General features: G+C 41.2%; 1 protein-coding gene across 2 annotated transcripts; it reads left to right on the forward strand.

The window, feature by feature from the left end:
- Positions 1–105: 105 nt before the first annotated feature.
- On the forward strand, positions 106–27,777 carry sfpq (splicing factor proline/glutamine-rich). Of its 2 annotated transcripts, XM_070436493.1 has the most exons (11): positions 106–856; positions 8,075–8,263; positions 8,365–8,666; positions 8,776–8,871; positions 11,950–12,146; positions 12,237–12,321; positions 12,400–12,514; positions 12,603–12,645; positions 12,847–12,941; positions 27,538–27,589; positions 27,687–27,777. In XM_070436493.1, exons 1-10 carry the CDS (start codon positions 191–193, stop codon positions 27,562–27,564), a joined length of 1,815 nt encoding a protein of 604 aa, XP_070292594.1. In that variant the 5' UTR covers positions 106–190; the 3' UTR covers positions 27,565–27,589; positions 27,687–27,777. The 2 variants fall into 2 exon arrangements, with proteins under 2 accessions (XP_070292594.1, XP_023832161.1); XM_023976393.3 differs by lacking the exons at positions 27,538–27,589; positions 27,687–27,777 and adding an exon at positions 17,747–18,233.
- The last annotated feature ends 165 nt before the right edge of the window (positions 27,778–27,942 follow it).

Genomic DNA, 27,942 nt, shown 5'->3' on the forward strand with positions numbered 1-27,942 from the left:
CGATATGTAAATAATTCTGGGAGGATATACGCATGCGCAAGTGCTATTCCTTTCTAAATCAGGAGATACGTCGACGTTATTGAATCGCCATTTTAGAAAGAAGGAGAGCTGTTCGGAACAATAGCAGTCAGTTAGCTACGTGCTTCAACGTTATAGTACATATTTTATCCAGTGATCCTACAACGCAGAAATGTCTCGGGACAGATTTAACCTTAACGTTAGAGGAAATAATCGTGGAGCTGGATTTCAACGCCGGGGAGGTGCTGGCCCGATGCGAGGTGGAATGGGTAACATGAATAATTTTAGACAAAACCAACACCCTTTTCAAAGAGGGCCTCATCCCGGTAACTTTGGAAAACCACCCAACCAGATACCTCAGATAACCCCTCAGAAGCCACCCGCACCAACTCTTTCCCAGCCAGGCGCTCAAGCGATTCGGCCACCACCTACTCCTGGCCCTGCGCTAACCATGAAGGGCCCCATACAGCAACAGCAGGCCGCCGCCGCCGCAGCAGCTCCGGTCGCCGTAGCGGCAGCAACTCCGCCGGCCGCAGCAGCAGCAACTCCGATGGCCGCACCTCCGGCGGCCGCAACAATAGTGCCGGCTGCTCAACCAAAAATGCTGTCCCCACCTCCGAAGCCTGTTCCTCCGAAACCCGCACTTTCATCTCCCCCACCAAACCAAATTAAAAAACCCGCTCTCTCATCTCCCCCACCAAACCAGATGAATAGGAACCTGCAAAGACCAGGACCCGGCAACGCCAATGGGAATAAATCTGCACCCGCGAACAAAAAACCTGAACCTCAAACGCAGAAGAACACTTCAAATGAGGCCGAGGAAGCCCAGCCCCCCAATGTGAGTAACGACGTTAGCTATGCTAGRTAACATTCCGTAATTAGTATGTTAGCTACTTACTTAGCTTAAAGACAGGTTATTATATCTAACGTTAGATATGCATATGTATTATGTGAAAAAAGTGGGCCCATGGCATTGAGCTAGTTAAGCGTTCCATTCACACGCTGCGGAGTTAGCCTGCTAACGTAATTAGCTAAGCTAGTTGGCTACATGGGAGGCACGTCGGCCATTTTGTGAGAATCGGGTACATTTCGACAATGTTACTGAAAACGGATTACTAGATATGCATCCACACTACGTACCTTAACGTAACGTTTCGAGGAAAGCCACTGTGAAGACGCAAATGTAAAATATTTGTGGTGCCGCGGGGAATAATTTATTTGTAACAAAATTACACATCAATACATGGCTATTGCTGTTACACAGTGAAACACCCGTTGGAAAAAAACAACGGAATTAGAAACAAGGCAATGAGACATTAATAACAGACATTCAGAAACATTACTTATAATAAAGTTTAATAKGTTTGAGGGATTTATATAATTGTTGCAGTTCAATAAGGAAAAAATGCTCAAGTTATTTTCCAAACCCATTTTCATTCGTTAATYTTTTTGGCTAGGAAAATAATAATGTTAATAAACTAGTTGTAAATTACAAGGATAGGCATAATGCCATTTAATATCATCAAATGTGAAGATAGATATTTTGGAGTATTTATATACGACCATTCATGACTTTCAAGCCACAGTTTACTAGAATGGTGGCATAAATGCTCAATAGATTCTCAATCAGAATAATTTTGTTAAACTTTTGTGCAAGAAATCGTTAACAGGGCAGGTGGAGGAAACTGTTAAAATTGAGCGATTTATCTTTTGGGTAAACCGGACAATTAGGGTGAATGTAGTCGCTTTTTTCACCTCCATAGCAAGATATTGAATTTTAATCACATTATTTAATGAAATACCAATGGTATCAACAGTGTTGCATTTATTTTATTTTATACTACATGTTCAGGTCATATTTCAATGCGCCGAATACAACATGCGCCGAATACAACAGGTGTAGTAGACCTTACAGTGAAATGCTTACTTACAAGCCCTTAACCAACAATGCAGTTTTAAGAAAAATAAGTGTAAAGTAAGAAATAGAATTAACAAAATTAAAGAGCAGCAGTAAAATAACAATAGTGAGGCTATATACAGGGGTTCCCATACAGTCAATGTGCGGGCACCGGTTAGTCGGGGTAATTGAGGAAATATGTACATGTAGGTAGAGTTAGTGACTTTGCCAAAGTGGGAACAACCGCGTGTTAAGTCCAAGTAAAGGAAGTGGAATTGCTTTGCAAACCTTATATTTTCCTGAAATGTACCAATTAACTCATCAAACGGCAAATTCCCTAATGTTGTCAAACAAATCACATCACATACAAAGCGAGTACCCTTGTCAAACCAAAAGCCTTTAAAAATAGGTTTTCTATTCATTTTAATACATCCATTATTCCATATCGCTGTTTCATGGGTGGAAATTGTGCTTGAGTATCATTCTTCCTAAAAGAAATTCATTTGCTTGTGAAACTATAACAATTTCATAGGTAATTTTCAAGGGTCAAGACACTTAAATAGGAATTCAAGTCCACCAAATGTATTGAACAGACTTAGGAATGTGATGCCACGTAGAGGTAGGATTAGATTGACACAATTTTAACCATTTAATCTTAAAACTACACACTAACAACTCAATCAATAGCCTGTAAAGTTTCATGTTCATAGTCTTTCACTAATTGAGGTTTCTGAGTATAATGCGCTTTATTCCTCCAAATCTAAATATAACAGAATTTACCTTTTTGATGTTATTAGAAGATGAAAAGGGACTGACTTGGGTATTCTTAGTTAAATCATCAGTCTCGGGCAAAATACATTTATTTTATTTTTATTTAAAAAAAAATGTCTCCCCAATTTTCGTGGTATCCAATCGCTAGTAATTACTATCTTGTCTCATCGCTACAACTCCCGTTCGGGCTCGGGAGAGACGAAGGTCGAAAGCCATGCGTCCTCCGAAGCGCAACCCAACCAAGCCAGACTGCTTCTTAACACAGCGCGCCTCCAACCCGGAAGGCAGCTTCACCACTGTGTCGGAGGAAACACCGTGCACCTGGCCCCCCTGGTTAGCGCGCACTGCGCCCGGCCCGCCACAGGAGTCGCTGGAGCGCGATAAGACAAGGATATCCCTACCGGCCAAACCCTCCCTAACCCGTACGACGCTAGGCCAATTGTGCGTRGCCCCACGGACCTCCCGGTCGCGGCCGGCTGCGACAGAGCCTGGGCGCGAACCCAGAGACTCTGGTGGCGCAGCTAGCACTGCGGTGCAGTGCCCTAGACCACTGCGCCACCCGGGAGGCCCTCGGGCAAAATAATTTGACCCAACATATTGCAGCCAATGACTTCAAGAAACTCTTATGGAATTAATTATACTATCAATGTTCAAAGATTCTCTATCAGAAATGTTTTTAGTGATAACTGTTAAAAATATTTAGGAATTGTTATGGGGGTAATGTTGACAGTCACAGCAATGAATTGACATGGGATCACATTTGTTGAGGTTGAGTCAAACCAGAGGCCAAAGAAAGTGTGTTGATTCTGTCAATAGCCAAGGGAGTAGACGCCTTATCCTTTAGTAAAAGGCCAGTATCATCGTTTATATCTTTGGCAAAAATACGGATCCCTTTAAAATTCTCAGGGTTGTTAATAAGGTAAATACATCTGTGGCTAATTGGACAACCCTGTCTTATTGCTCATAGCCGCTGCACTGCTAGTATCATTATACATCATCCTGAATAAAGTTGTGTTCTAAAGTGTCAAAAGCCTTWAAAAAAAATCTGAKCAATATAACCATCTTCTATGAACTTACTGTCTAAAAATCTAAAATGTCTAAACCCAATATGCATACCCCTTCCTTTAACGAAGACTGATTTAAAGTTTCACTGATTATATCAAGGCCTTTTTTCATCCTATTAMCATAGACATGGGCTAGTAACTTTTTGCCCCGTTGCCAACAACGTGATTGGTCTAATTGTCCAAGTAAAGAGTCCTTCTTTGGTTTGTGTATTAGAACCATTTTTCCCGGTCTCAAAGGAGGAGGTAAGGTGGCGATAGCAAAACCCTCTTTCTAGACTGAAAACACTAATTCTCATATCAGGCCAAAGATGTTAAAATTCAGGACTTAGGCCATCTGATCCAGGAGATTTACATGTAGACATGTGTTTAACCTCTAACGAGCCTCTACCCGGGCCGGGATCACCCCCACACACTGTTAGCATAGCTAGCATAGCTTCACAAGTAGATAGTAGCATCTAAAATATCATTAAATCACAAGTCCAAGACAACCAGATGAAAGATACAGATCTTGTGAATAAAGCCACCATTTCAGATTTTTTAAATGTTTTACAGGGAAGACAAAATATGTAAATCTATTAGCTAAAACGTAGCAAAATACACCACTTTTCTAACTCCATCAGTTTCTTACTACTTCAGGTGCTATCACCAATTCGGCTAAACTAAGATATTGATAGCCACTAACCAAGAAAAAACCTCTTCAGATGACAGTCTGATAACATATTTATGGTATAGGATAGGTTTTTGTTAGAAAAAAGTGCATATTTCAGGTAGAAATCACAGTTTACAATTGCACCCGACCATCACAAGACGACTAGAATTACTATAGAGAGCAACGTGTATGACCAATTTACTCTTAATAAAACATTTCATAAGAATAGACAAAGCATAGCAATGGAAAGACCCAGATCTTGTGATTCCAGACAATATTTCAGATTTTCTAAGCGTTTTACAGCGAAAACACAATAAATCGATAAGTTAGCATACACATGTGAAAACGTTACCAGAGCATCGATTCCAGCCAAAGAGCGCTATAACGTAATCACCGGCAAAATATATTAATTTTTTCACTAACCTTCTCAGAATTCTTCCGATGACCTCCTGTAACATCATTTTACAACTACATATACACGTTTTTCGAAAATGTGCATATTAGCATACAAAACGTGGTTATACAATGAAAATAGTAGCAACTCAAGCATCAAAATGAGGGACGTCAGCTTTCAGAGTGATCTAGTTTAACGAAAGCTAATCATATACTTGACTAAAAAATACAGGGTTGACAGGAATCGAAAGACAAATTAGTTATTAATGCAACCGCTGACTTACATTTTTAAAATTATCCTTACTTTTCAATACAGGGTTCGCCAGTGACGCGATAACAAACAAAATGGCGAAATATGCGTTTAAAATATTTCGACAGAACAACGATTTATCATATTAAATATTGCTTACTTTGAGCTGTCTTCCTCGATTCTTGGCAATGTATCCTTTCTATGTTGTAATCTTCTTTTGTCGATAGTGTCCTCTGTCCTTCGAAATGTCCACTAACAACGACCGAGACCCCGAAACGTTCCCAAAGCTAGAAAGTGCACGACAAAGAAATTCCTCAGAATCGCACTAAACGATATAAATTGCTATAAAACGGTTCAAATTAACTACATTATGATGTTTTTAACAACTATAACGAGTAAAACATGACCAGAGAAATATTGCTGGCTAAACAACGATTTGGAATGAGGCAAGCTCGATGTCCTTCACGCTTCAGGCGCGCGAACGAGAAAGGAGGTACCTCCACGTTTTGTTCTTTATAGTGGCTGTGATTGTGCAATCGACTCCATTCAAAAACGGATGACGTACAGACACCCAGAGGAAGACGTAGGCAGTGTCGTTTCTTCATAGCATTCACTGTCACCTTAAAAAGACTCCAGATCAGGGGTAAAAATTTCTGAAATCTGACCCCTGTCATGAAAAGTCGTGTTAGATATAGTTTTCAAGGGGGGGGGGGGGGGGGGGGGGTGTCACTCCAGAGACAAAATTCCAACGGCTATAGAAACTAGAAAGTGTTTTCTATCCAATAATAACAATAATATGCATATTGTACGATCAAGAATTTAGCACGAGGCAGTTTAATTTGGAGACCAAAATATGCTAATGCGGAACAGCACCCCCTATAGTTCCAAGAAGTTAATGGCTTGGTCCAAATCCATAATATCTACAATGAACAAAAATATAAACGCAACATGTAAAGTGTTGGTCCCATGTTTCATGAGCTGAAATAAAAGATCCCAGAAATGTTCCTTTCGCACAAAAAGTGATCTCCATTTTGTTCAAACATTTGTTTACATCTGTTAGTGAGCATTTCTCATTTGCCAAGATAATACTTTCACCTGACAGGTGTGGCATATCAATAAGCTGATTAAACAGCATGTTCATTACACGGGTGCATCTTGTGCTGGGGACAATGAAAGGTCACTCTAAAATATGCAGTTTTGTCACACAACACAATGCCACAGATGTCTCAAGTTGAGGGAGTGTGCGATTAGCATGCTGACTGCAGGAATGTCCACCCGAGCTGTTGGCAGAGATATTGGCTCATTCGTCCCCCTCCTGTCCCCTGTAATTATTCCCCAGGTCGTTGCTGTAAATGACAACGTGTTCTCAGTCAACTTACCTGGTAAAATAACGGCAATTATAATTTTTTTTAATGTTCATTTCTCTACCACAAGCCACCTCCGTTGTTTTAGAGAATTTGGCAGTACGTCCAACCGGCCTCAGAACCGCACAGCATGTGTAACCATGCCAGCCCAGGACCTCCAGATCCAGCTGATGAAACTGAGTATTTCTGTCTAATAAAGCCCTTTTTGGGGGGGGAAATATTTCTGATTGGCTTTGCCTGGCTCCCCAGTGAGTGGGCCTATGCCCCTGCCCAGTCATGTGAAATCCATAGATTGGCGCCTAATTTATTTATTTAAATTAACTGTAACTTAGTGAAATCGTTTGTTCCGTTTTATTTTTGTTCGCTATCAGATACAGTTTCTTAAACCTTCTCTAGGCTTAACTTAACGAACGGTCACGAACATATAAAGGAAAATAAATGGATAGTTTGTTTAATAGCACATCTTATATTAATAGTTTACATCTTCAATTGAACTCTCAAACTTAAAATAAATAACTGAAGTCTAATCAAGCCATATGAAAAAAGTGTTTACGGTAGTTCATGTTTATAGACAGAACTTGCCACGACAAACAATATGGCCCAAAACTATATACATTTGTAGAAGAGCATCAATCAGTCACGTAGCTTCACCCTGTGGCCGTCAATGACAGCAAACCCCCCGCGAAAGAAAGCTTTTATTCCCCTGCATCTTGCCTCGTCGACCGGTGGCCACATCTTTGCATGGGCATCCCTGTCGCGCTTGCTTAAATCTTCTGCAAAGCGAATGCCCGTTTCCCTGGAGATCGGCGCCAGCTTCCCAGCTCTCTGCACCTCGTCTCTCATGTTCAGTCTCATTGGCGCTTGTATTGGTCCTGTCCTGCGCAGCTCCTCATTTTCTTTTCAGGGCATCAACTTTATTTTTCAACAGTTTCACATCTGTAGTGATATCCTTAATGCCTGCTGCATTAAACTAGTTTTGGAAACGTTTGCAATCAAGAGATTATTTTTATGAACCCTCTCATCAAAGCTATTCCGCCGAAAAGCTTGCTCGTCAAATGTCTCGTTTAAAACCTGGATTGCCGCTATGATTGTTTCAGTGGTGATGGGCTGGGGTGATTGAGTTTGTCTGGTGTCTCTTTCTCGTAGTCTCTTCAGGTTGAGGGGTTTCGAAGGGGTTATTTGAAGACTAATTCATCCAACCGTGGTACTGTTTTTTTCTAGGGGGGSTGTCAAAATCCTCCATATGGTCTACGTTATCCACCTCGGTTACGACGGCTCCCTCAATTTTTCCTAGCTTCTATCTCCGCTAACGTTACTAGCGAGTGCTGATTTCTTGCTAGCTAGTCTTGGCTGAACTTACTTGAAGTATAACAAAGTGGAAAAGTTATGTTTGATAAACCACCAACCTAATTTAAGGAAAATAAATGTTCATTTCAACTGTTSGTCAAACTCAAATTAGGGCTTGAATTCAATTTAACGTTTTCAGGACCTCAATGTAATGCGACTGAGGGGGTTGGTAACATGCATAGACTAAACTGTTTTTTTGTTTACTGTACTTGTAATTTAATGTTAACCATAGTTATGTTCTATTAACAGAATACCTAGGGCATTTGTCAGGCTAAACATTATAGTATTGGAATCTGAACTGAACGTTGTATCTGTCTGCAGGAGTTGAGAGCGACATTGTCCTCGTTGCGCAGACCTGGCGAGAAGACATACACTCAACGATGCCGCCTTTTCATTGGAAACCTTCCCAACGATATCTCGGATGACACATTCAAGAAGCTGTTTGCGAAGTATGGCGAGCCCAGTGAGATTTTCATCAACAAAAACAAAGGCTTTGGCTTCATACGCCTCGTAAGTTTACTACACTAGTTAACATAAACATTGTCCTTTTGGTAGTTATAAACATTGTAATTTTTGGTCTTTAATGCCATGTCTAATTTCTACTATTCCAGGAATCCCGTGCATTGGCTGAGATAGCTAAAGCTGAGCTAGATGACGTACCCATGAAAGGCAGACCGCTTCGGGTGCGCTTTGCAACTCACTCGGCTGCACTGTCTGTGAAGAACTTATCACCTTTTGTTTCCAATGAGCTACTGGAGGAGGCCTTTTCCCAGTTTGGAGTGGTGGAGAGGGCTGTTGTAATTGTAGATGATCGCGGGCGCTCCACTGGCAAGGGCATTGTCGAATTTGCCTCTAAACCTGCTGCACGAAAGGCCCTGGATCGTTGCAATGATGGAGTCTTCTTGCTCACCACGTAAGTGATTTACATGAATTTGGTACCATTCAGTAGAACATGAAATGCAAGTGAAGCTTTCTCCTAAATGCTCACATGCTGTAATTAATTGGTACTTTTGATGTCTTAGGTCACCTCGTCCAATCGTCGTTGAGCCCCTTGAACAATACGATGATGAGGATGGTCTACCAGAGAAACTGGCACAGAAGAACCACAACTATCATCAGTAACCTAACTTCATATAACTAAATCGCCTTAACACAAAAAGCCATATGCTATTGATTTTTCTTATTACCCCACCCACAGCATTCCTTTGTGATGTTCGTATTGAGGTATTAATTTTTAACATAAAAAAAATGTATTTAACCTTTATTTCACTAGCAAGTCAGTTAAGAACAAATTCTTATTTACAATGGAACAGTGGGTAAACTGCCTTGGTCAGGGGCAGAATGGCAGATTTTTACCTTGTCACCTAGGGGGATTCGATCTAGCAACCTTTCGGTTACTCGCTCAACGCTCTAACCACTAGGATACCTGCCGCCCCCCCCTAAAAGTATGGAACTGTAGCTATTGTAGTCAGATGCTGAGCAGTTACCATACCAGGCGGTGATGCAACTGGGCAAGATGCTCTTGATGGTGCAGCTGTAGAACCTTTTGAGGATCTGGGGACCCATGCCAAATCCTTTGTCTGCCGAGGGGGAAACGGTTTTGTCGTGCCCTCTTCACAACTGTCTTGATATGTTTGGACTATGAAAGTACGTTGGTGATGTGGACACCAAGGAACTTGAAACTCTCGACCCGCTCCATTACAMCCCGTCGATGTTAATGGGGGCCTGTACGGCCCGCCTTTTCCTGTAGTCCACGATCAGCTCCTTTGTCTTGCTCACATTGAGGGAGACTCCTCCCTATAGGCCGTCTCATTGTTGTCGGTGATCCCGCTGTTGTGTTGTCAGCAAACTTAATGATGATGTTGGAGTSGTGTTTGGCCATGCGGTCGTGGGTGAACAGGGAATARAGGAGGGTAGTAAGTACACACCCCTGAGGGGTAGAGATTAATCAGGGTCGATTTCAAGTTTTCATAACAATCGGTAATCGGCATTTTTGGACACCGATCATGGCCGATTACATTGCACACCCCAAGGAGACTGTGTGGCAGGCTGACTACCTGTTATGCAAGTGCAGCAAGGAGCCACGGTAAGGTGCTAGCTAGCATTAAACGTATCTTACAAAAAATAAGCAATCTCAACATAATCACTAGTTAACTACACATGGTTGATATTACTAGTTTATCTAGCTTGTCCTGCGTTGCATATAATCGATACGGTCCCTGTTAATTTATCATTGATTCACAGCCTACTTCGCCAAACGGGTGATTTAACAAGCATATTTGCGAGAGAAAAAAGCACTGTCGTTGCACCAATGTGTATCTAACCATAAACATCGGCGCCTTTCTTAAAATCAATACACAAGTGTATATATTTTTAAACCTGCATATTTAGTTAATATTGCCTGATAACATGAATTTATTTTAACTAGGGAAATTGTGTTACTTCTCTTGCGTTCTGTGCAACAGAGTCAGGATATACGCAGCAGTTTGGGCCGCCTGGCTCGTTGTGAACTGTGAAGACTATTTCTTCCTAACAAACACAGCCAAATTCGCCAAACGGGGGATGATTTAACAAAAGTGCATTGGCAAAAAAAGCACAATCYTTGCACGAATGTACCTAACCATAAACATCAATGCCTTTCTTAAAAGAAATTCATGTTAGCAGGCAGAGTCAAGGTATATGCAACAGTTTGGGCCGCCTGGCTCGTTGCGAACTAATTTGCCAGAATTTTACGTACTTTTGACAAAACATTGAAGGTTGTGCAATGTCACAGGAATAMTTAGACTTGATGCCACCCGTTAGATAAAATACAGAACGGTTCTGTATTTCACTGAAAGAATAAACATTTTATTTTCGAAATGATAGTTCCCGGATTCGACCATATTAATGACCAAGGCTCGTATTTCTGTGTGTTATTATGTTATAATTAAGTCTATGATTTGATAGAGCAGTCTGACTGAGCGGTGGTAGGCAGCAGCATGCTCGTAAGCATTCATTCAAACAGCACTTTCGTGCGTTTGCCAGCAGCTCTTCGCAATGCTTCAAGCATTGCGCTGTTTATGACTTCAAGCCTATCAACTCCTGAGATTGAGGGGGACATAACTATTTAATACATTTTAGAATAAGGCTGTAATGTAACAAAATGTGGAAAYGTGAAGGTGTCTGAATACTTTACGAATGCAATGTATATTATGGACACAATGTCTTCCAATGATCTTCAGTCTAGAAGAAAAAACCTTACCTTCAAACAACTCTTTTGTAGTTTGTGAGTGCCATAGAGCAAAGCATGTTACATGTTCGTAAGAGTGTCTGCTTTTCATAGATGGCTTTTWAGTTTGTATAAAAGACCTTGGCCTCTTCAGGATCTGACCTTGTCTCACAAACACCGCTCTAGCTCAGCCCCCCGTTAATCACGCATGCCTACTATCTATGGATTCAGAAAAAATGGGCGAATCCAATGGTACAACCCAAAAGTCTGTAGCTCAAACACACAATGTTTAAATGTGGTTAGAAGTCAAAACACGGCTCCCGAGTGGCGCAGCAGTCTAAAGCACTGCATCCCGGTGCTTGAGMCGTTTCTACAGATCCAGGTTCTAAGCCGGGCTGTGTCGCAGCCGGTCCTTGACCGGGAGACCCATGAGGCGGCGCACAATTGGCCCAGCGTCGTCCGAGTTAGGGGAGGGTTTGGCCGGCCGGGATGTCCTTGTCCCATCGCTGTGGCGACTCCTGTGGCGGGCTGGGCGCATGCACGCTGACACGGTTGCCAGATGCACAGTGTGTCCTCCGACACATTGATGCGGCTGGCTTCCAGGTTAAGCGAGCAGTGTCAAGAAGCAGTGCTGTTTGGCAGGGTTGTGTTTTGGAGGACGCATGGCTCTCTACCTTCGCCTCCCYCGTCTGTACGGGAGTTGCGGCAACGGGACAAGACTAAGTGCCAATTGGATATCATGAAATTGAGGAGAGAAAGGAGTAAAAAGTACCCACCCCAAAAAACTCAACGTGCCTGCAGTACAGTGTGYACTCATTGGGCTAAAGTCACTGGTGGTGTTTACCAGAGGTCGGGGGTTGTGTTAGCAGATACCACAGTTGTTAAAAACCCATTGCGTTTGATTTTTCAGAAAATTATTACCCCTCTTGAGTACCACTTTTTGTTGTATGTCTTGGTTACAAGTTGATTTCTATTCTAACACCTGCAGGGAGCGGGAGGAGCCACCCAGGTTTGCCCGTCCTGGCACGTTTGAGTTTGAATACTCTAAGCGTTGGAAGTCCCTGGACGACATGGAGAAGCAGCAGCGCCAGCAAGTGGAGAAGAACATCCGCGAAGCCCGCGAGAAACTGGAGGGAGAGATGGACGATGCTTTCCATGTGCACCAGGCCAACATGATCCGCCAAGGCAAGCTTAACTGGACAGACCACCACTTCTCAAAATGGAAGGCTAGTTAGATGTAGCAGTGTCTTACATGTGTGTTCGTACACTGTTTAGATCTGCTGAGGCGTGAGGAGGAGCTACGACGCATGGAGGAGATGCACAGTGCGGAGATGCAGAAGAGGAAAGAGATGCAGCTCAGGTATTGAAACTTGTTTGAATAACTGTTTAACACACAATTTCTTGGAGTGTTACTAAAACGTGGCAGTGTGCTTTACAGGCAGGAGGAGGAACGTCGCATACGTGAGGAGGAGACGCTCCGCCAGAGGGAGATTGAGGAGCAAATCCGGCGCAAGCGGGAGGAGGCCTACAGAAGTGGGAACTTCATGGACAATGTAAGCTGACCAGAGTACCATATCACCATTCAGACCTTGACATTTGCATTTGAGGTATATGCATGTTCTTACGGTATTGATTTCACAGAGGGATATGAGAATGACTCAGGGTGGCGCCATGGGCATGGCTGGTGAGTAGTGAATCTTAATATTTTTAATTTGTAAAAAAATAAAAATTAGTTTTTGTTATTTTCATCTTGTTGTTTTGAAATGAGAGTAAGAAGTTTGAGACTGCTTTATAAACATATATGAACATATATGACAACATTGCCCCCTAAGGGCTGCCATGACTCATTGTAATGTTTGACATGTAGTCCTGTTGTCCCTACTAGACAATCAATTTGGCTCACCCAACCAGAAGTTCCCCATGGGACTCCAAGGCATGGGGGCACCTAACGCTGGGGGAGCCATGATGCCCAACGAAATGGTAATGTATTCCAAATGGAGTAGAAGACTAATAGGGCCCAGTTGGGGGTGGGTTCCTCCACTGGTTGCTGTAGTTGTCATCTGGGAGAGTGAAGTGGATGGTTTTGCTCCGGTCGGCCCAGGTTCGAAGCTTGTGTGCTGACAGTGTCTCCGTAGGCTTCTGTACCATGTCGAGATTAAATTTGTGCGTAGCAGTTTTCAGCAACAGCATGTCCCCTCAGTTCCTCCACTCTTACAGCCTGTTTTTCAGCTGAAAATAATCAACCTGTACTAAACCCAGTGAATTGCTTTCCAATGCTTTCTTAAAGCTCCTACTTTGTGTAATAGACCTATTGCAAGCCCTGTCTTGTGTGAGCCAGACAGGCACATTTTCTTGGCAAGTGGAAAGATGTCACCTGGCAGCATTTTTATTTGGTGGAGAACCTTTTTAGTTGAACCACTTTCCCATACTGTCATTGAACTTCAAGCGATCACGTGAAATGGTGTAGATGGTGTCTCGGTGTAACCTGGAAGTATTTTTAGGGGCTTCAGTGTGAAAAGTGATCTTTCTGCGATGTTCTCTTGTAGCATGGCAGTTGTTTTAACATTTTCCCGGCRACCACCTTGTCCAAGCAATTCAAATGAGGGTTTTTAGTGCAGGTTGCTTTTTGACGCAAACATGTCTCTTGACATAACATTAAGCTAATGAGTAAGCTCTTTTAGTGCAACTTGCATATCACAATATGAAGAACTGATGGTGACATGCATTGCCCTGGGACTGCTTGCTGGATACCTGTACTATTTGTACCCTAATGGCCAGAATGTGATTAAGGCATCCACATTAAGGCCTATGGCAGGCAGGTGTATTAATGTCCTTTTGTGTTATAGGTTACATACAATTAATACGTTGACCAGTTAGATGTCTGGTTGGTAACTTAGGAATTGTCCGACGCAAAGCTGTTCAAGTCCATTAAAATGGATACAGCTTGTGCTTTGTATAAGTTGTTATACTGTCAAGGATATATCAATTAATGTAATGGAACACAGCCATTTTGACGTAAGGGTGGCAAACGATCTGACAGAAAAACAACAGCTGTTCGGCTGCTTTTGCACTGGGTGAGCAGTTACTGGTGTTCAATACGGGATTGTACAGTTTGACAATGTATCTGGTGTATTTCTTATTGATAGCACCACGTCCGTTTTTCTGTTCTTCACTGTAAGCAATGCAGTATGAACCCAACTTTTAGTGCAGTGATCGTGGAGATCCTCTTACCCAGAGTGTAAGATGGCTAGTCGACATGTTACTGGCTAGACTAGCTGTTCTTGCCGCTACACACGTGGAAGCTATGACAAATCAGGATCCATTTAGTCAAGTTCACAGTAGAACTACCATTAATCGTCCAAGTATTTATTAGTTTGAACAAAAGGGCTGCTACGCCTACCTTACCTAAGCCTGCCTCTTTTAGGCTAATTGTGTCCAAATAGAATGAACAATTAATACATACACTTTTTACACCATGTGCCTAGGTCAACATGCCTGTATGTGATAACTCATTTTGAGTTTAAGCATTTTAAAGTGTATAACTTGGCTTAATTCAAACAAGTGTTCTGAAAATGACGGGGGGGGGGGGGGTGCTTTGTCTACAAATTTGTAGAACACCTTAAAGGAGAATTTTTCTATTTCTAAAGTCAATCTCAATTTTTTATTTAAATGGAATGTTTTAGAAGGGGCCAGACAACTTTTTATTTTGTACATTTTGGCTTGTTTTTGACACTTACCCAAGCTGCGATAACACTTCTTGATRGCTCGTTGTGCCATATCGGGTCACACAAAAGATGGTAACAAAAGTACTAAAATATGTATTTTAAGAAATGGGCATGCTCTCAGTGTAGTTGTATAGGTCTTCAGATGTACACATGAAATTGTTATTCCAAACTTTTTTTCACAACATTATTATCAAGGGTTGGWATCGGTTCAGGGAACAGAACCGAAAACCAGAAAATGTAAGCATTTCAGGGAACAGACTGCAAACTGGAACCAGAAGTGATCTATACTGTTCTGGAACAGAACTGTTATTTTAAAAGCATGGGAACCGGTTAATAATGTAATTTTACGTTCTGGGCAGTTTTTTTTTCAGTCCCACAATAATTAGAACAAAGCTCCGATGCAAAAGCCTTCACTGAAACTTATTCAAGCATCTGCCTGCCAGCTGGAAATATGTGTTCGTGTTTTTCCCCTCCCCTCTGAAGCATAGATTAGTTACTGTAGCCTACTGATGTCAAAAGCATGATTTGGAAATTGGGGAGATGTTTTAAAGAATGGATTWGCTTTTTCAATGCTAGTTAAGTTCGATACTATATGACGTTTCACATTGTGTTTATTAAAGCTGTGGTAATTAACCTTTTGGGTGACATTAKCATAGAAATGTGTTATAGATTTGTCATTCTCATTGAAAGTACGTCTAAGAAGCGGTAGATCTGTTCTTTGTACACTTTCTATGCTTCTCGCTAAGTTTTGTTTTCTCTTACTTTTGGGTTTGTACACCAGCTTGAATACAATACTTTTGCTTCTAGAGTTTTTATTTTGCAGCGGTTTAGATGGTACAATGATTATCTTATTTTCTAGTGCTGCACTGCGCACAGATGCTTGCTAGCTAACGTTTGCGCTGGTCCTATGTTAAACCAACTCAGAAGTTCAGACATTCAAAGTCCCTCCATAGAAACCACACCTATGTAGGTATAATTATGTGGGATTAATTCAGATCATGCGATGTGGTAAGATGCCCAGCGCTTCAAGGCAAGCTTCCTCATCCTCTCTCGATTGCTCCTCATTTAATTTGCATCTCGCACCCTTCACTGTGACTGGTAGCACAGTYTGTTTCTTTCATTATGATTAAACCATGCTGTTTACGGCAAAATAGAATTTGCTCTTAATGACTTTACTATACAGATTAACTCGCTGACCCGTTCAATAGCAAGCTGCTCTATCCGCACTGATTGGTGAAGTAATTCGTCGCACTAAATTTAAAACATTTCAGGGGATTAACCAATTAATCTACGTGATCCCAATTAAAACAATAACTAGTAATGCTACATACTCAAAGGTTACAATCTCCCCTTTTAAAATGTATGTTCACAGATTGATTAATAGGCGAAAACGTTTTGGTCGGTACCAGAACCTTYCAGGTCCCCTAAACAGGGGACTTTACATCTAGAAGGTTTTAAAAAGAAACAAAGAAGTATATGAACCTGCCATTGTMTGTTTAGAACATGTTCAGAACTTGTTTTGCTGGTTGGAGCAGTGGAATAGAACAAAGAAGAGAGGGAAAAAGGATATATTCAGAACYAAACYATTGGGGAAATAATTTGGGTTCCAACCCATGGTTTCTAATCCATTTTGGTTTAGTTCCCCATGCAGCTGTGCAATGCCGAGCGTGTCCCTGTAGTGCACGGACATAGACAGCGCAGCACCGCTGGTAGAAGAGTGTCTTGAGTCGGCAAAAAAAATATATATAACTTTGCGGATAAAGTTTGGAATGATTCCATGTCATGTGTACAACATCTAAAGACCTACATCACTATGCTTGGAGGGTCTGTTTCTAKAAGGACATTTGGGGTAATTGTTTTGTTTTTGTTTGTGTCTTTTGCGTGCCATGAGACTGAGCAAAGAGGAAGTGAATTGCGGCTGCTGCACTATTCTCAAAAACAAGCCAAATCACTAAAGTGTGTAGACCCTATAACATGCCATTTACATCAAAAATGTAGCGCTTAAGAATCATAAGKTTGTGTTGTGCAGGAGCAGGGTGGCCGTTTTGTGTGTGTATACAAAATGAACCAAGATCTTTTTGGTCCAGGAACTTAGATCAGGATTTGCCGCAAACGCTGTGAAACTTCAATGATAAGAGTCTTAACCCGTGTTGGCCTCATTTGCCCAACTGACGGCATATTTACACATGTGATGCATAGTAAAATGTAGAAGGTTTGGTTGGCGAAATGGCATAATAAAGCATTGACCAACCGAATAACATGGCAGGATTAGGCCAATGAACATCTATTTGAATTAGGCCTAGTCTATGGTGAGCCGGTAGACTCAAGCTTGTAGTTTGTAATGTGAAATTCATTCCCGCCTTAAGTTGTTCAGTTTTATACCAAGGCCATGAATGTTAAGTTTAACAACGGGCAAGACTTGATGTAGGCTCATTGATTAAAATCATATATTTCCAATTTATTTCCATTTGGAAGGCCAGCAATACTGTAGTTGTTCATTATTACTTGTGTAATTAAGCAATAGAGGCAAGACGAGCAACAATGGGGTTACAGCTATATTGGAAAATAGGCCTGATATAAATCTCCTTTTTAAAGCGTTTAAGAAAGTGAAAGTATAGCACTGAAGTGCCTTTATCAACTGACCAGTCTGGCCAACCTGTAAATTTTGGCATTAAACTTAATCTTTGAGCCTTCGGGCCATAGCCAACTGGCAGGCTTCCCCTAAATGCTCCATATGATGCTAGTAGTGAGTGATGTAGCCCAGCCTTTGGCATGCACAGCAGACTATGGTAGGACATAACTAACGAAAACATTACCCTTTCTTCCTTRTCCGTATGTTACCTGTGGCACCTGTGGATCTGCGTATTGGAACTATTTCAACGAACGTTTCCCTTGGACATGTCTCCTGCTGTTTATTTTGTCATGGCTCTCAAACAAAACCAACTCTCTTTCTACCCCCCTTACTTCTCCCTTGAATATGGACTTGAACTGCGTGTCATCGCACTGCCTTCCCCTCACCCCCTCAATCTGCTTCCTTGGTATGGTTGTTGATCACTGTAGCGCAACGAGCGGAACTTCCCTCAGGGAGGCCGGGGGGCAATGGGTCCTAACAACCAAGGGTTTGGCAGGGTCCGTGAGGAGTTTGATGGGCCTGCCAAGAAGCCCCGCTTTTAAATCTTTTCAGTGTCCCTCATAGCAGTGTTTTTGTGTAGATTCTCTGAACATCTTCACATTGAGTCATTGTTATATTTAAGTTGAAAGTGTTCTTGCACTTTAGCCTGAATACTCATTCATTTTATGGCAAGTTAGGTTTTTCTTTTTTGATTTTGTATTTGTAGTGTGAAATTGATGAATTGGTCACTCTCAGTAATCACATAGTGCTATCCCACCTATGTTTAACTTTCTTTCCAGTTGTATCGTGCTCGTGTCGTAAATGGTGATAAATGTAACATTTTGTCACCTTTCTATGGCTGTGTTTTGTGCCATTTAAGATTTGAACTAAAAACATGTAACTTTACAATAAAGACCTAATTTGGTTCTTTCCAAACCTTCTTAAAGTTTATTTTAACCCAATTTTGAGTCGTTATCCTAAATAAGCCCAGCAAGAGTTGACAAGCCTTTTTCCCTAGAGGTTTATTATGTTGGGACGCCGGGGGTGAACAGCAACTTTATAATGTAAATGATCACCATGTGAACTAAATGGAACAACAMATGCATACTGGACAGTATCGATAAAGAAAGTTGACATTTTAGAGCACAATTAGGCCTAGCAGAAATTGTACTTTTGGGGCCCAATTTTGACAACGGAAATTAGCAGTGCTGGTGTCAAACGCGATTAATGCTTCTAGAATTGTTTGTTTATAAAAATTCCCGTTTTTTAATTTTTTTTAAATGCTCTTGGATTTTTGCGACTTAAATTAAGAATAGTTTTAAAAGTATAATTTGTCTAGCCCTAATTGAAGTTTTATGGTTTTTGACACTTATGCTGCTTTCTTTGCGTTGACAAAAAGGTAGTATGTTTGGCTCGTGTATTGTTCCCAAGTCGGCTACATATTATTGAACAGAGGTTGAATGTCCTCTTTGACCACATTTAACTTCTCAAAGCAGCACTTGATTCATCCACTGTCTCTTGATATTGCATCATTCAATCTGTTTAATTGGAATGTATGTATCATACACGGGAATGTATGAATCATACACGGGAATGTATGAAAACGATTTAAGAATGTTACCCTAAATAATTCCAGTTTCAGCCACTGTCTTGAGATGTTCTTAGGTCATCATTCAAGTGGCCATGTTATTATGAGAAACGGGAACTGTGAGAGAAGTGGTACCCTTCAAGCTATCGTAGAGCTTTTTCAGCCTTCCACTTTGTTCATTTTATTTATGGCTCCTTCTCTGAATTTCTTTAGTGTCTTTCATAGCCTAAGCTCTGATAAACCAACAGGGATGTGAACTGATTCATTCCAGTGACTATAGTCACTTTGAAGTTTCACGTGAACAGATTGGACAACTAGGTCTGAAACATCATTAAAGGGATAGCTTGGTTTTTAGCAATGAAGCCCTTTATCAACTTCCCCAGAGTCTGATTAATTTGTGCCTASCATTTTACGTCCATTAAGAATAAAGTTAGAGGTAGTTTCGTGAGCCAGTATTAACTAGTGCTAGCTTAGTGCAAAGACGAATTCTTGAGGATGCTAGCTGTACCTGGACTTCCAGTCCTTGCGCTAAGCTAGTTAGCATTTGCTCCCAAAACAACCTCTTATACTGGACGCAGAGACGAACTTGTGACCACCATTTTACGTCTGACTGGGGAAGTATATAAAGGGCTTCATTGCTAAAACCCCAAGCTATCCCTTTTAGGATTAGGGCACATTGTTTTAAAACTGTCAACGTTATCTTTCACGCATTTATGAAGATGTTGAGATATGAAAACGCCAGCCCTTTGCAACGGATTTTCTTGATTTTTAAGACTGCTCGATTAGACCTCTAAATCTGTGAGACTTAAGACAAAGCACACCAAAGGGTAGATATGTCAGCGATGTAAGCAACAACAAAAAAGAGAGATATATAATTACCAAGAAAGCTACAGAGAATGGAGAACATTTTCCGTGTAATTACATTTTTATTTATTGAAGATCAAACTTGTGCGCCTACGAGTTTAAAAATAATCTCATKCATATTTTTTACATCGGTATTGAYATTGCACTAGTCACTGTGTGCTTGAACTCAATAGGCTCTTAGAATTTTGTCAATTTCAAACTTGACAATTACAGCACAAAGATTGATCGTGGTTGTGCTCAATGTTACACAAATGACTACAAACATTCAGTTGTTTATCAAAACAGTTGTCTAAACAAATCTGATTGAATACCTTAACAAAAGTAATGTAAACCATAAAACGTTCAATGTTGTTCCTGTATGTTTGTTTTGTGTACATTTCTTCTTTGACAGGTTTGGCCACTTTAATGGTTGCCGTGTGTAAGGAGACATTTCTAAAACAAGAAGTCCTAGGCCTAACTGAGTCGCACTTAATACAGTTTACTCCCGTGACTTGTCTTACACAGACCATCCCGAGGAAGAGTCTTGCCTTAGTGAAGAGTTTTCAGTAATGTAACAGGATACCATTTGGTGAAATGGTTGTTTGATTTAACAGAACAGTAAATAGCAACCCACTGTGACTGAAATCGGAACTGACACCCCATCTAAAATTCTAACTGGGTGTTGTCAATGTGTCTAGGTGATTTGGAAGACAATGAATGAAGCCAGTTTGCCAGAATGGCTGAATAACAAGAAGGCTGGATCTGGCAGTGTTTCTTAGGGTGTATGTTTCTAGGTGAACTCTTTAGTCAGCTCTTCCCGGACTACTCACCAAGTTGGTCAACTTGCTATACTAATGTTGACCTACTGTCAACTCGGTGGGATGTAGGCRTAGAAGTAGCAATGTACTGGGAAAGAAAGATCAGACACATTTTAAATGAAATTTCAACACAATCTGTGGTGATSTTATGCTAACAAAGGAAATGACCACGGTTGCTTTATTTGAGCTAGTTGGGCTTTGTTTACAGGCAGCCCGATTCTGATATTTTCCCCACTAATTACTCTTTTGACCCAATCACATCAGATCTTTTCAGAGCATATCTGATTTGTCAAAAGACTAAGTAGTGGGTGATAAAGTTTAAGAATTGGGCTGCCTGCCTAAACGCAGCCATATCATACTGTTTGCAGATGGAATCACAGATCAGGACACAAACTAATGGTTAAAATAAATGTAGCTAGCTTTGTTTATGCACCTGTAGTGGGAKTGTAGATCACCCCTTAGTTATTTTTATATATATATTTGTTGTCCTGGCTTTATATGGATTATTGAAGTACTCTGAAATAGTTGCCAGACTTGTATAACCGATGGAAGTCTATGGTAGAACTTCCCCTTATTCCCCGTCACCCTTCAGCAGACTGAGGAGACCTGCGTACCTATAAGGAGCGAGAAGCTTGTCTTTGTCAAGTGTCTTGAGTGCATGGGCGTGCAGTAGCTGTGCAATAAAGTCCAACAGCCAGCCTGCCCCATTCCGCAGTAGAGGCTCCAAGTAAAGGCTCCGGCAGTTGGTTACGTTGAGGATCAGTAGTTCTGCAGAAGTCAGTGGACAGTAGAGCCTGGACTTGTGTGCAGCGAGAGGTATGCTTACAGAGCCACTGAAAAGGTAAGTGTTCCTGTAAATGATTTGTTTAAATGCCAAACATTTCCTGCTCTACCTTCCTCTGTCACCTGAAGTGATGTGACAATACAGGGGTTCTGGCATCACACTTCTGAAAAATGGAATCACAGTGCAGTACTCGTTCCTCCCTCCGTATGTGAACGTGTGGCAATGTGTTTTTAGCCTGTGCAGTATCTGGTATTTTTCCTTCCATTTCTGACTGAAGCTGGTCTCTGTATGAAACAAACTGTATATGGACTGCTGTGTCACTGGCTCAACAAATAGTGTATGATGGTGTATACCCACAACTTGACTTTGGTTCAATCAACACAACTCCTTTTGCTGAGACTTCTTTCAAGCTGTAATGACAAGTGCAATGGGGGGGGGGGTTTACTGGCAATTGTTTTTTGACATTGAATTATTAGGTTCCTTGGCCCTGTAGAAGGGACTTTTGGTTGTTGGTGSGGGGAGCTTTATTGTTGATCTTGACCTATTTCATCAAGTAATATAGGGAGCAATTTTTGAAGCTTGTCCAATGTTTGCCTAATATTAGAACATCATTTACTTTGCCTATATTGCAAACCTTCATACAGTAGCCTAAGTCATGTAGTACTAGGCTAAAATGTTGCAGTTAAGGTGTATCGTAGTACGCGGGCACAGGACTCTGACTCAAGTCGGACTAGTTATTTTCAATACAGAAACGGTAGCTTTGACTCAAGCAATATTCAGCGCTATAATTTTTTTGTTGTGCGTATGTGAGGATCATCCTGGTGACCAAATGTTCATTTCGACTTGACGTGTGCTCTAAGTGGACTGGCTTTTTTTGGAAGTCTACAGTGCAACACTGGCAAGTGATATTTGCCCAGTCGATTCTGGTACGGCAAAGGTGAAACTCTCTTAAAGGACCCCTAACGAGTAATTGTCAACGTATTTTATCAGAGGTTCAGACTTGCGGTGTCCGAATACCCATACTAGCGTACTATATACTTAAACTGCGTACTATGTACTCCTCGTCGCATACTATTTAGCACGTACCGTTTAGTGAAAAGTATGCAGTATGCCACAGCCGCAACGCAGTAGTGGCTCGTGACTGGCTGAGTAGGTGGGACGGGGCCGAGTGCGGGTGGGTTTTTCCAGCCTGATAATAGCTCATATTTGATACGTTACTCTAATCTCTGAATAGGAATGGCGCAATATGCCTACTCAGGATGGTTATAGGCAGACTACCACATTCGACCTATACCATAAGCCATTTATCCTATTTTAAAAAGGACAAACAGACTTTGGTTCCATTTCAACATATTCATTAGTGAAACCAAAGTGCTGTGAGATATCAAAATATAAATGCAACAATTTAAATGATTTTACTGAGTTACAGTTCATATAAGGAAATCAGTCAATTGAAATAAATTCATTAGGCAATAATCTATGGATTTCACATGACTGGGCAGGGGCACAGCCATGGGTGGCCCTGGGAGGACATAGACCCACCCACTGGGGAGCCAGGGCCAGCCAATACCTCCCCCCCAAAAATAATCCCCCCCACAAAAGGGCTTTATTACAGACAAACTCAGGAGTATTTKTCTATCTGCTCTCCGGGTGGCTGGTCTTAAACAATCCTGTTTTAGAAGCCGGATGTGGAGGTCCTGGGCTGGCGTTGTTACACATGGTCTGCGGTTGTGAGGCCGGTTGGACGTACTGCACATTTTCTACAACTACTTTGGAGGCAGTTTATGGTAAAGAAATMAACATTCAATTCTCTGGTGGAAAACCCTGCAGTCAAGTCAGCATGCCAATTGCACACTCCCTCAACACTTGCGACATCTGATATAACTGCAGATTGTATCAGGTGCACCCGTGTAATGATCATGCTGTTTAATCATCTTGATATGCCACACCTGTCAGGTGGATGGATTATCTTGGCAAAGGATAAATGCTCACTAACAGGGATGTAAACACATGTGTGCACAAAATACTAACATTTTAAGGAGAACAAAAACTACTTTGCCTACATTTGAACACTGCTGAATCTTCCCAATTTAAGTAGCGTTGTTTTGTTTGTCTACTTGACGAGAGCTATAGCCCATCACTCACAGTCCCCCTGTTTCAATGCATTGTCGACGTGTGCAATGAATTCTACTAGATGAAGGGCAGAAATGAGTAACATCCTGGCATTTAAACAAATTCACACGCTGTAACACATTGTTGTATTCTGGGAATGCGTCATGCGAGATTGCGTTTGCTATTTGTTGATTTCGGTAGCTCATCCACATATCTAATTGATCAGCTAATGTCAAAGCATACTATTAGACTTTATTTTTCCTGCATACTCATGCGGCCTACTGTTTTAGGATGAAAGTATAGGTATTCGGACACGGCCACTGCATTTTCAATGCAGAAATAATGGGGAGCAGTGAATTGTACTAGTGTTTGGGCTCTTTCAGTCCTCTTTCCTGCCTGTCTTGTCACACGCCAGTAGCCCAGTTTTTTMGGGGGAAGCATATGTGATCGGCAACCTCCAATTTCCAGATTTTCTTGGTTGTGCGGTTCATCATTATGGGATCTTACACGTTTTCAGTTGCTCCCCTAGGTAATTTAGGAAGGTTTTAGTTTGACTTATGACTGTTTTTGTGACACCCAGTTTTCATTTATTTACTGTGATGAGATAGTAATGGAAATGGCCAACATGAGCTTGTTGATTTTTATTTTCTACTTGACAACCGAGTCTAGGAACAGCCTCTACTTTTGTAGAATGTAACTTTGGTGTATTGCTAAGGTCAACTAAAACGTGTCATTTTCAAGCGTTTATCCACTGGGCTATTCTTGGGTGGGTGGACAGTCGGGYGGACTGGGTTTGGGTCTATCTGGGTCATTCACAACCTAGCTATTCATAAAGAGCACTTGGTCACGTCACTTGATACTATAGTGTGGCAACTACCATACACAATAAGGCACTGTTTCTCTTTCTCTCTCCTGTGCTTTGGAAAGACCTATGACTCTATCCAAAAATGGCAGTCTGTTTTTTTTCTTCCCTTGTGCATTTTAGGGCTGACCCCATGTCGTTGATTATTTGGTCGATAGACCGTGTACGTTGGCCGAGATTTCTTAAGTTGAGCAGTAGCAAAACAAAAATTTGTGAATGGTGTACAAGACACCTGTCTGATTCGCGCAGTGGACTAATCCATTGTGGAGGCCCCGTGGGGGTGGCTCAGTTATCACTCTAAGACATGTGCTATTGAAATTGTATATGGTTAAGGACAATGGGGCAACACTAAAATAATACTTWAAAAAAAAAACAAATTAGCATTCTCCCTCGTTTGCAAGCGGTCGCTGTCAGCGGTTTTGAAATGTCAGTGCTCTGTTTTATTTTTATTTATATGACCTTTATTTAACCAGGTAGGCCAGGTTAAAGTTCTCATTTACAACTGCGACCTGGCCAAGATGAAGAAAAGCAGTGCAACACAAACAACAGCACAGAGTTACACATGGAATAATCAAACATACAGTCAACACAATAGAAAAGTCTATATACAGTGTGTGCAAATGTTGAATTGCCACCTTTTCCTAGAGCATGTTGCTTTGTGCGTAATAGAAAAGTTCAACATATTTCTGTTGAGGAAAAATGCAGCAGAGTTTGACAAGAAAACAACCCTTGCCATAATTGTCTATGAAAAGTGAGAGGAAGCCCTAACTTAATTAGGTCTTTAATCAATAGCCTAAATGTGCCTAGCTTATAGATAGATATATATAGATATAGATATACACAAAAAAGAACATTTCTAAGCGACCTCAAACTTTTGAACGGTAGTGTACGTACGTGCATGGCAGATCGTGCTTCTGTAGCCTGTTTGAATAATAGCCTACTGATTCTGTGAGCACCAAGCCTGGAATAAGCAATTTCACAAATTTGGCTGTTTTTAATCTTGGCTATGCTGTAATAAAGGCATTACACTTTTTGTTAGGACAGCCTCTGGTATTATTTATTTAGTGTGTACTCTGTTCCAAATGATCAGAAATTATGTATAATAACCCTCCTTTTTCTTGATATTATTATGATCATTATAATAAGTAATGTCATTATCATTCGGCTTAGTATAACAGCCTTGTATAACCACCATCGAGCTGTAGGCCTAAGAGCGCATCCTGTTTAGTCTTAATACCGTTATTTACTTGGGCCTATATTTCAATAGTTATATACGCCCCTGTACCAATCATTAATTTGTTCGTCATCGCACAGCATACGAGTCATTCTGATTTTAAATGCTTAAAAAAAAAGAATATATATATTTATATATATATAAAGTTGAATAATTAGCCTTAACATTAAATAAACCACTATTTCGGCAATTGCATTCACAAATGCATGCGACTTTTTAGTCTTGCTGTAAAAGGCTTTACAAAAAAATACTTTCGGTATGCATATTTGTTTAGTGTTTACATTTTTCCAAATGGCCAGAAATGATTGGAATCTAACTGCACCTGTTTGGCACACATAATATGCACCCAGCGCTTGCTCGTTACATTCCTTTTCTTGATCTCCAAGATTTTCCACAACTATTCCGTTATTCCACACATCTGACTACCCCTTTTACCTGAGCAACCAGTAAACATTCATGTTTTGAGTTAATTTGTCACGTGCTCTGCATCCATTTTGCTGTCACATGAGTTTGGAGTTTAACCAATTTATTGATGTGATTATGATATGCTATAGTTCATGCCCCATTGGTCACATGCATGCGACGCATAGGCCTTACATGTGTCACGTAAAGAGAGCAAGGGTTGAGGGAATAGGGAATGTTTTTCCTAAACATTTGGCTAACTGAACTTTTCATTCAGAAATAGCTGTAATAAATGTTGCTGCTTCAGCAACACGGACAGTGCGCTAAACACTTGTTCTGTGGTGGTTGCTGCAGCAGGGAGGTGGACACAACGGGTGCTAGTCAAACGTTTTTTTTTTTAAGAGCACAAGTCGGAGCCCCGCCCGGCACAATCAAATCAATTGTGGTCGGAGTCCCTCTAGTCATTTGTCTTAATTATTTCATCAAACAATGTGCTTAAAGCATCAGACAAGCTCAGTGCATATAGTTGATTTGATTAAAACACGGGATGTCTATATATGGGAAAATACTTATTTTTTATTTTGACCTATTGAATAGTCGAAAGAACAGACTACTCTGTCGACCAATTGTATATATTTTTTGTCGGGGACAGCCCTAGTGCATTTCATGCTTCAAAGTATCATCAATCCTCGTGTCTTATCAGTGACATTCTCAAGCCAGTGACCAGCCAGCCAGTCGTAAAGGGTTCAGTTCACAAGGACTGTGCCAACCTCCTTGGTGTAGCAGTTTGTATGTAAACGGTGTCTCATGCAGCAAACTTAGTGTTGGTTATCTTGGACTATAAGCGTCTTGTGTAGTGAACTACCATGAGCAGTGAACTCAGCCCTAGGGCTGTCGAGTGTGTCTGTCTGCACTGTGATCCATTTCCCCTCGGGAGTCTCCGCTTTGAGTGGCGTGTCTGCTTCTCCGTATCCCCTTCAGAGTGTGATGCCAGAACTACCTTCTAGGGCCTCAGGGCCTCTACTGAAAAGGCAATGCCTTTTCCAAACTCGTTCTGCAAGACCGACGTCGCAAATACCCATCATGATGTATAAGGTGAAAGCGTCTTCATAGGTGCAACTCCTGACGTTTTGGGGGTTTGCTATAACAATACTTTTCCAGTGTCAACCAAGTCAAGCTTACCTTGCTTTGTAACTGTTTTCAGTCCTCATGTTTTTGCATGATTGGTGTCATGGCTCTTATGCATTTGCCTGTTCCCTCGGGAGTTACAAAAAATGTTGCTATAAAGTGACGTAGCCTACATAGCTAACTATGTCAAAATTTACTTTTTTAAGATTTGTAATGTCTGACATTAATTGGCACAAGTTCTTTACTTTAACATTTTATACAATCTGTCATTTACATCTAGTGCATGCATGTACTGTAGTTTTTGTAATTTAAATTCCAAAAAGCCTAATCCACTTCTTTTTTTTTAACACTCAAGTCCTCTACATCCCTGTAGTTTAGCATTCATATCCACAGTTATTTGTGTAGTAGTGTCTTAGGATAACTTTCCCAAATTCCTAGCTTCGAGCTCATTGTTTCTCTCTCACTGCAGGGGCCTCGAGTAATTGTAGGAGGCTGAGGAGCTGCTCCTGGTTTAACATATGGTAAGCTACCTGCAGAGGGGCTAGATGGAAGCCTTTTAGTCATTGCACCAAAGGGCAAGCACTAGTCTGACTTATGTTTTTCTTTTGTTTGTTGCAGGTTAACTGAAGAGACTGATGTCTGTTCAAACCTGAGCAGGGGCGCCTCTGGTCCATCCTAAAACAAGGATGTGGTCTATCCTAAAGCAAGGAAATGGATCTGCAGGTTGGTTGAACTATTCTCAAACATGTTAGTCTAAATAGTGTGGTTGTGGGTTCCTGGATGGTGGTCAAAAGCACTGCACTGCTGAGGCGGCACTACAGCCTGAGGTTTGATCCCATGCTGTGTCACAACCGGCTGTGACCGGGAGCCGCAT

This window comes from Salvelinus sp. IW2-2015, linkage group LG31, assembly GCF_002910315.2.
Source record: "Salvelinus sp. IW2-2015 linkage group LG31, ASM291031v2, whole genome shotgun sequence".
NCBI classification, from domain to species: Eukaryota; Metazoa; Chordata; class Actinopteri; order Salmoniformes; family Salmonidae; genus Salvelinus; species Salvelinus sp. IW2-2015.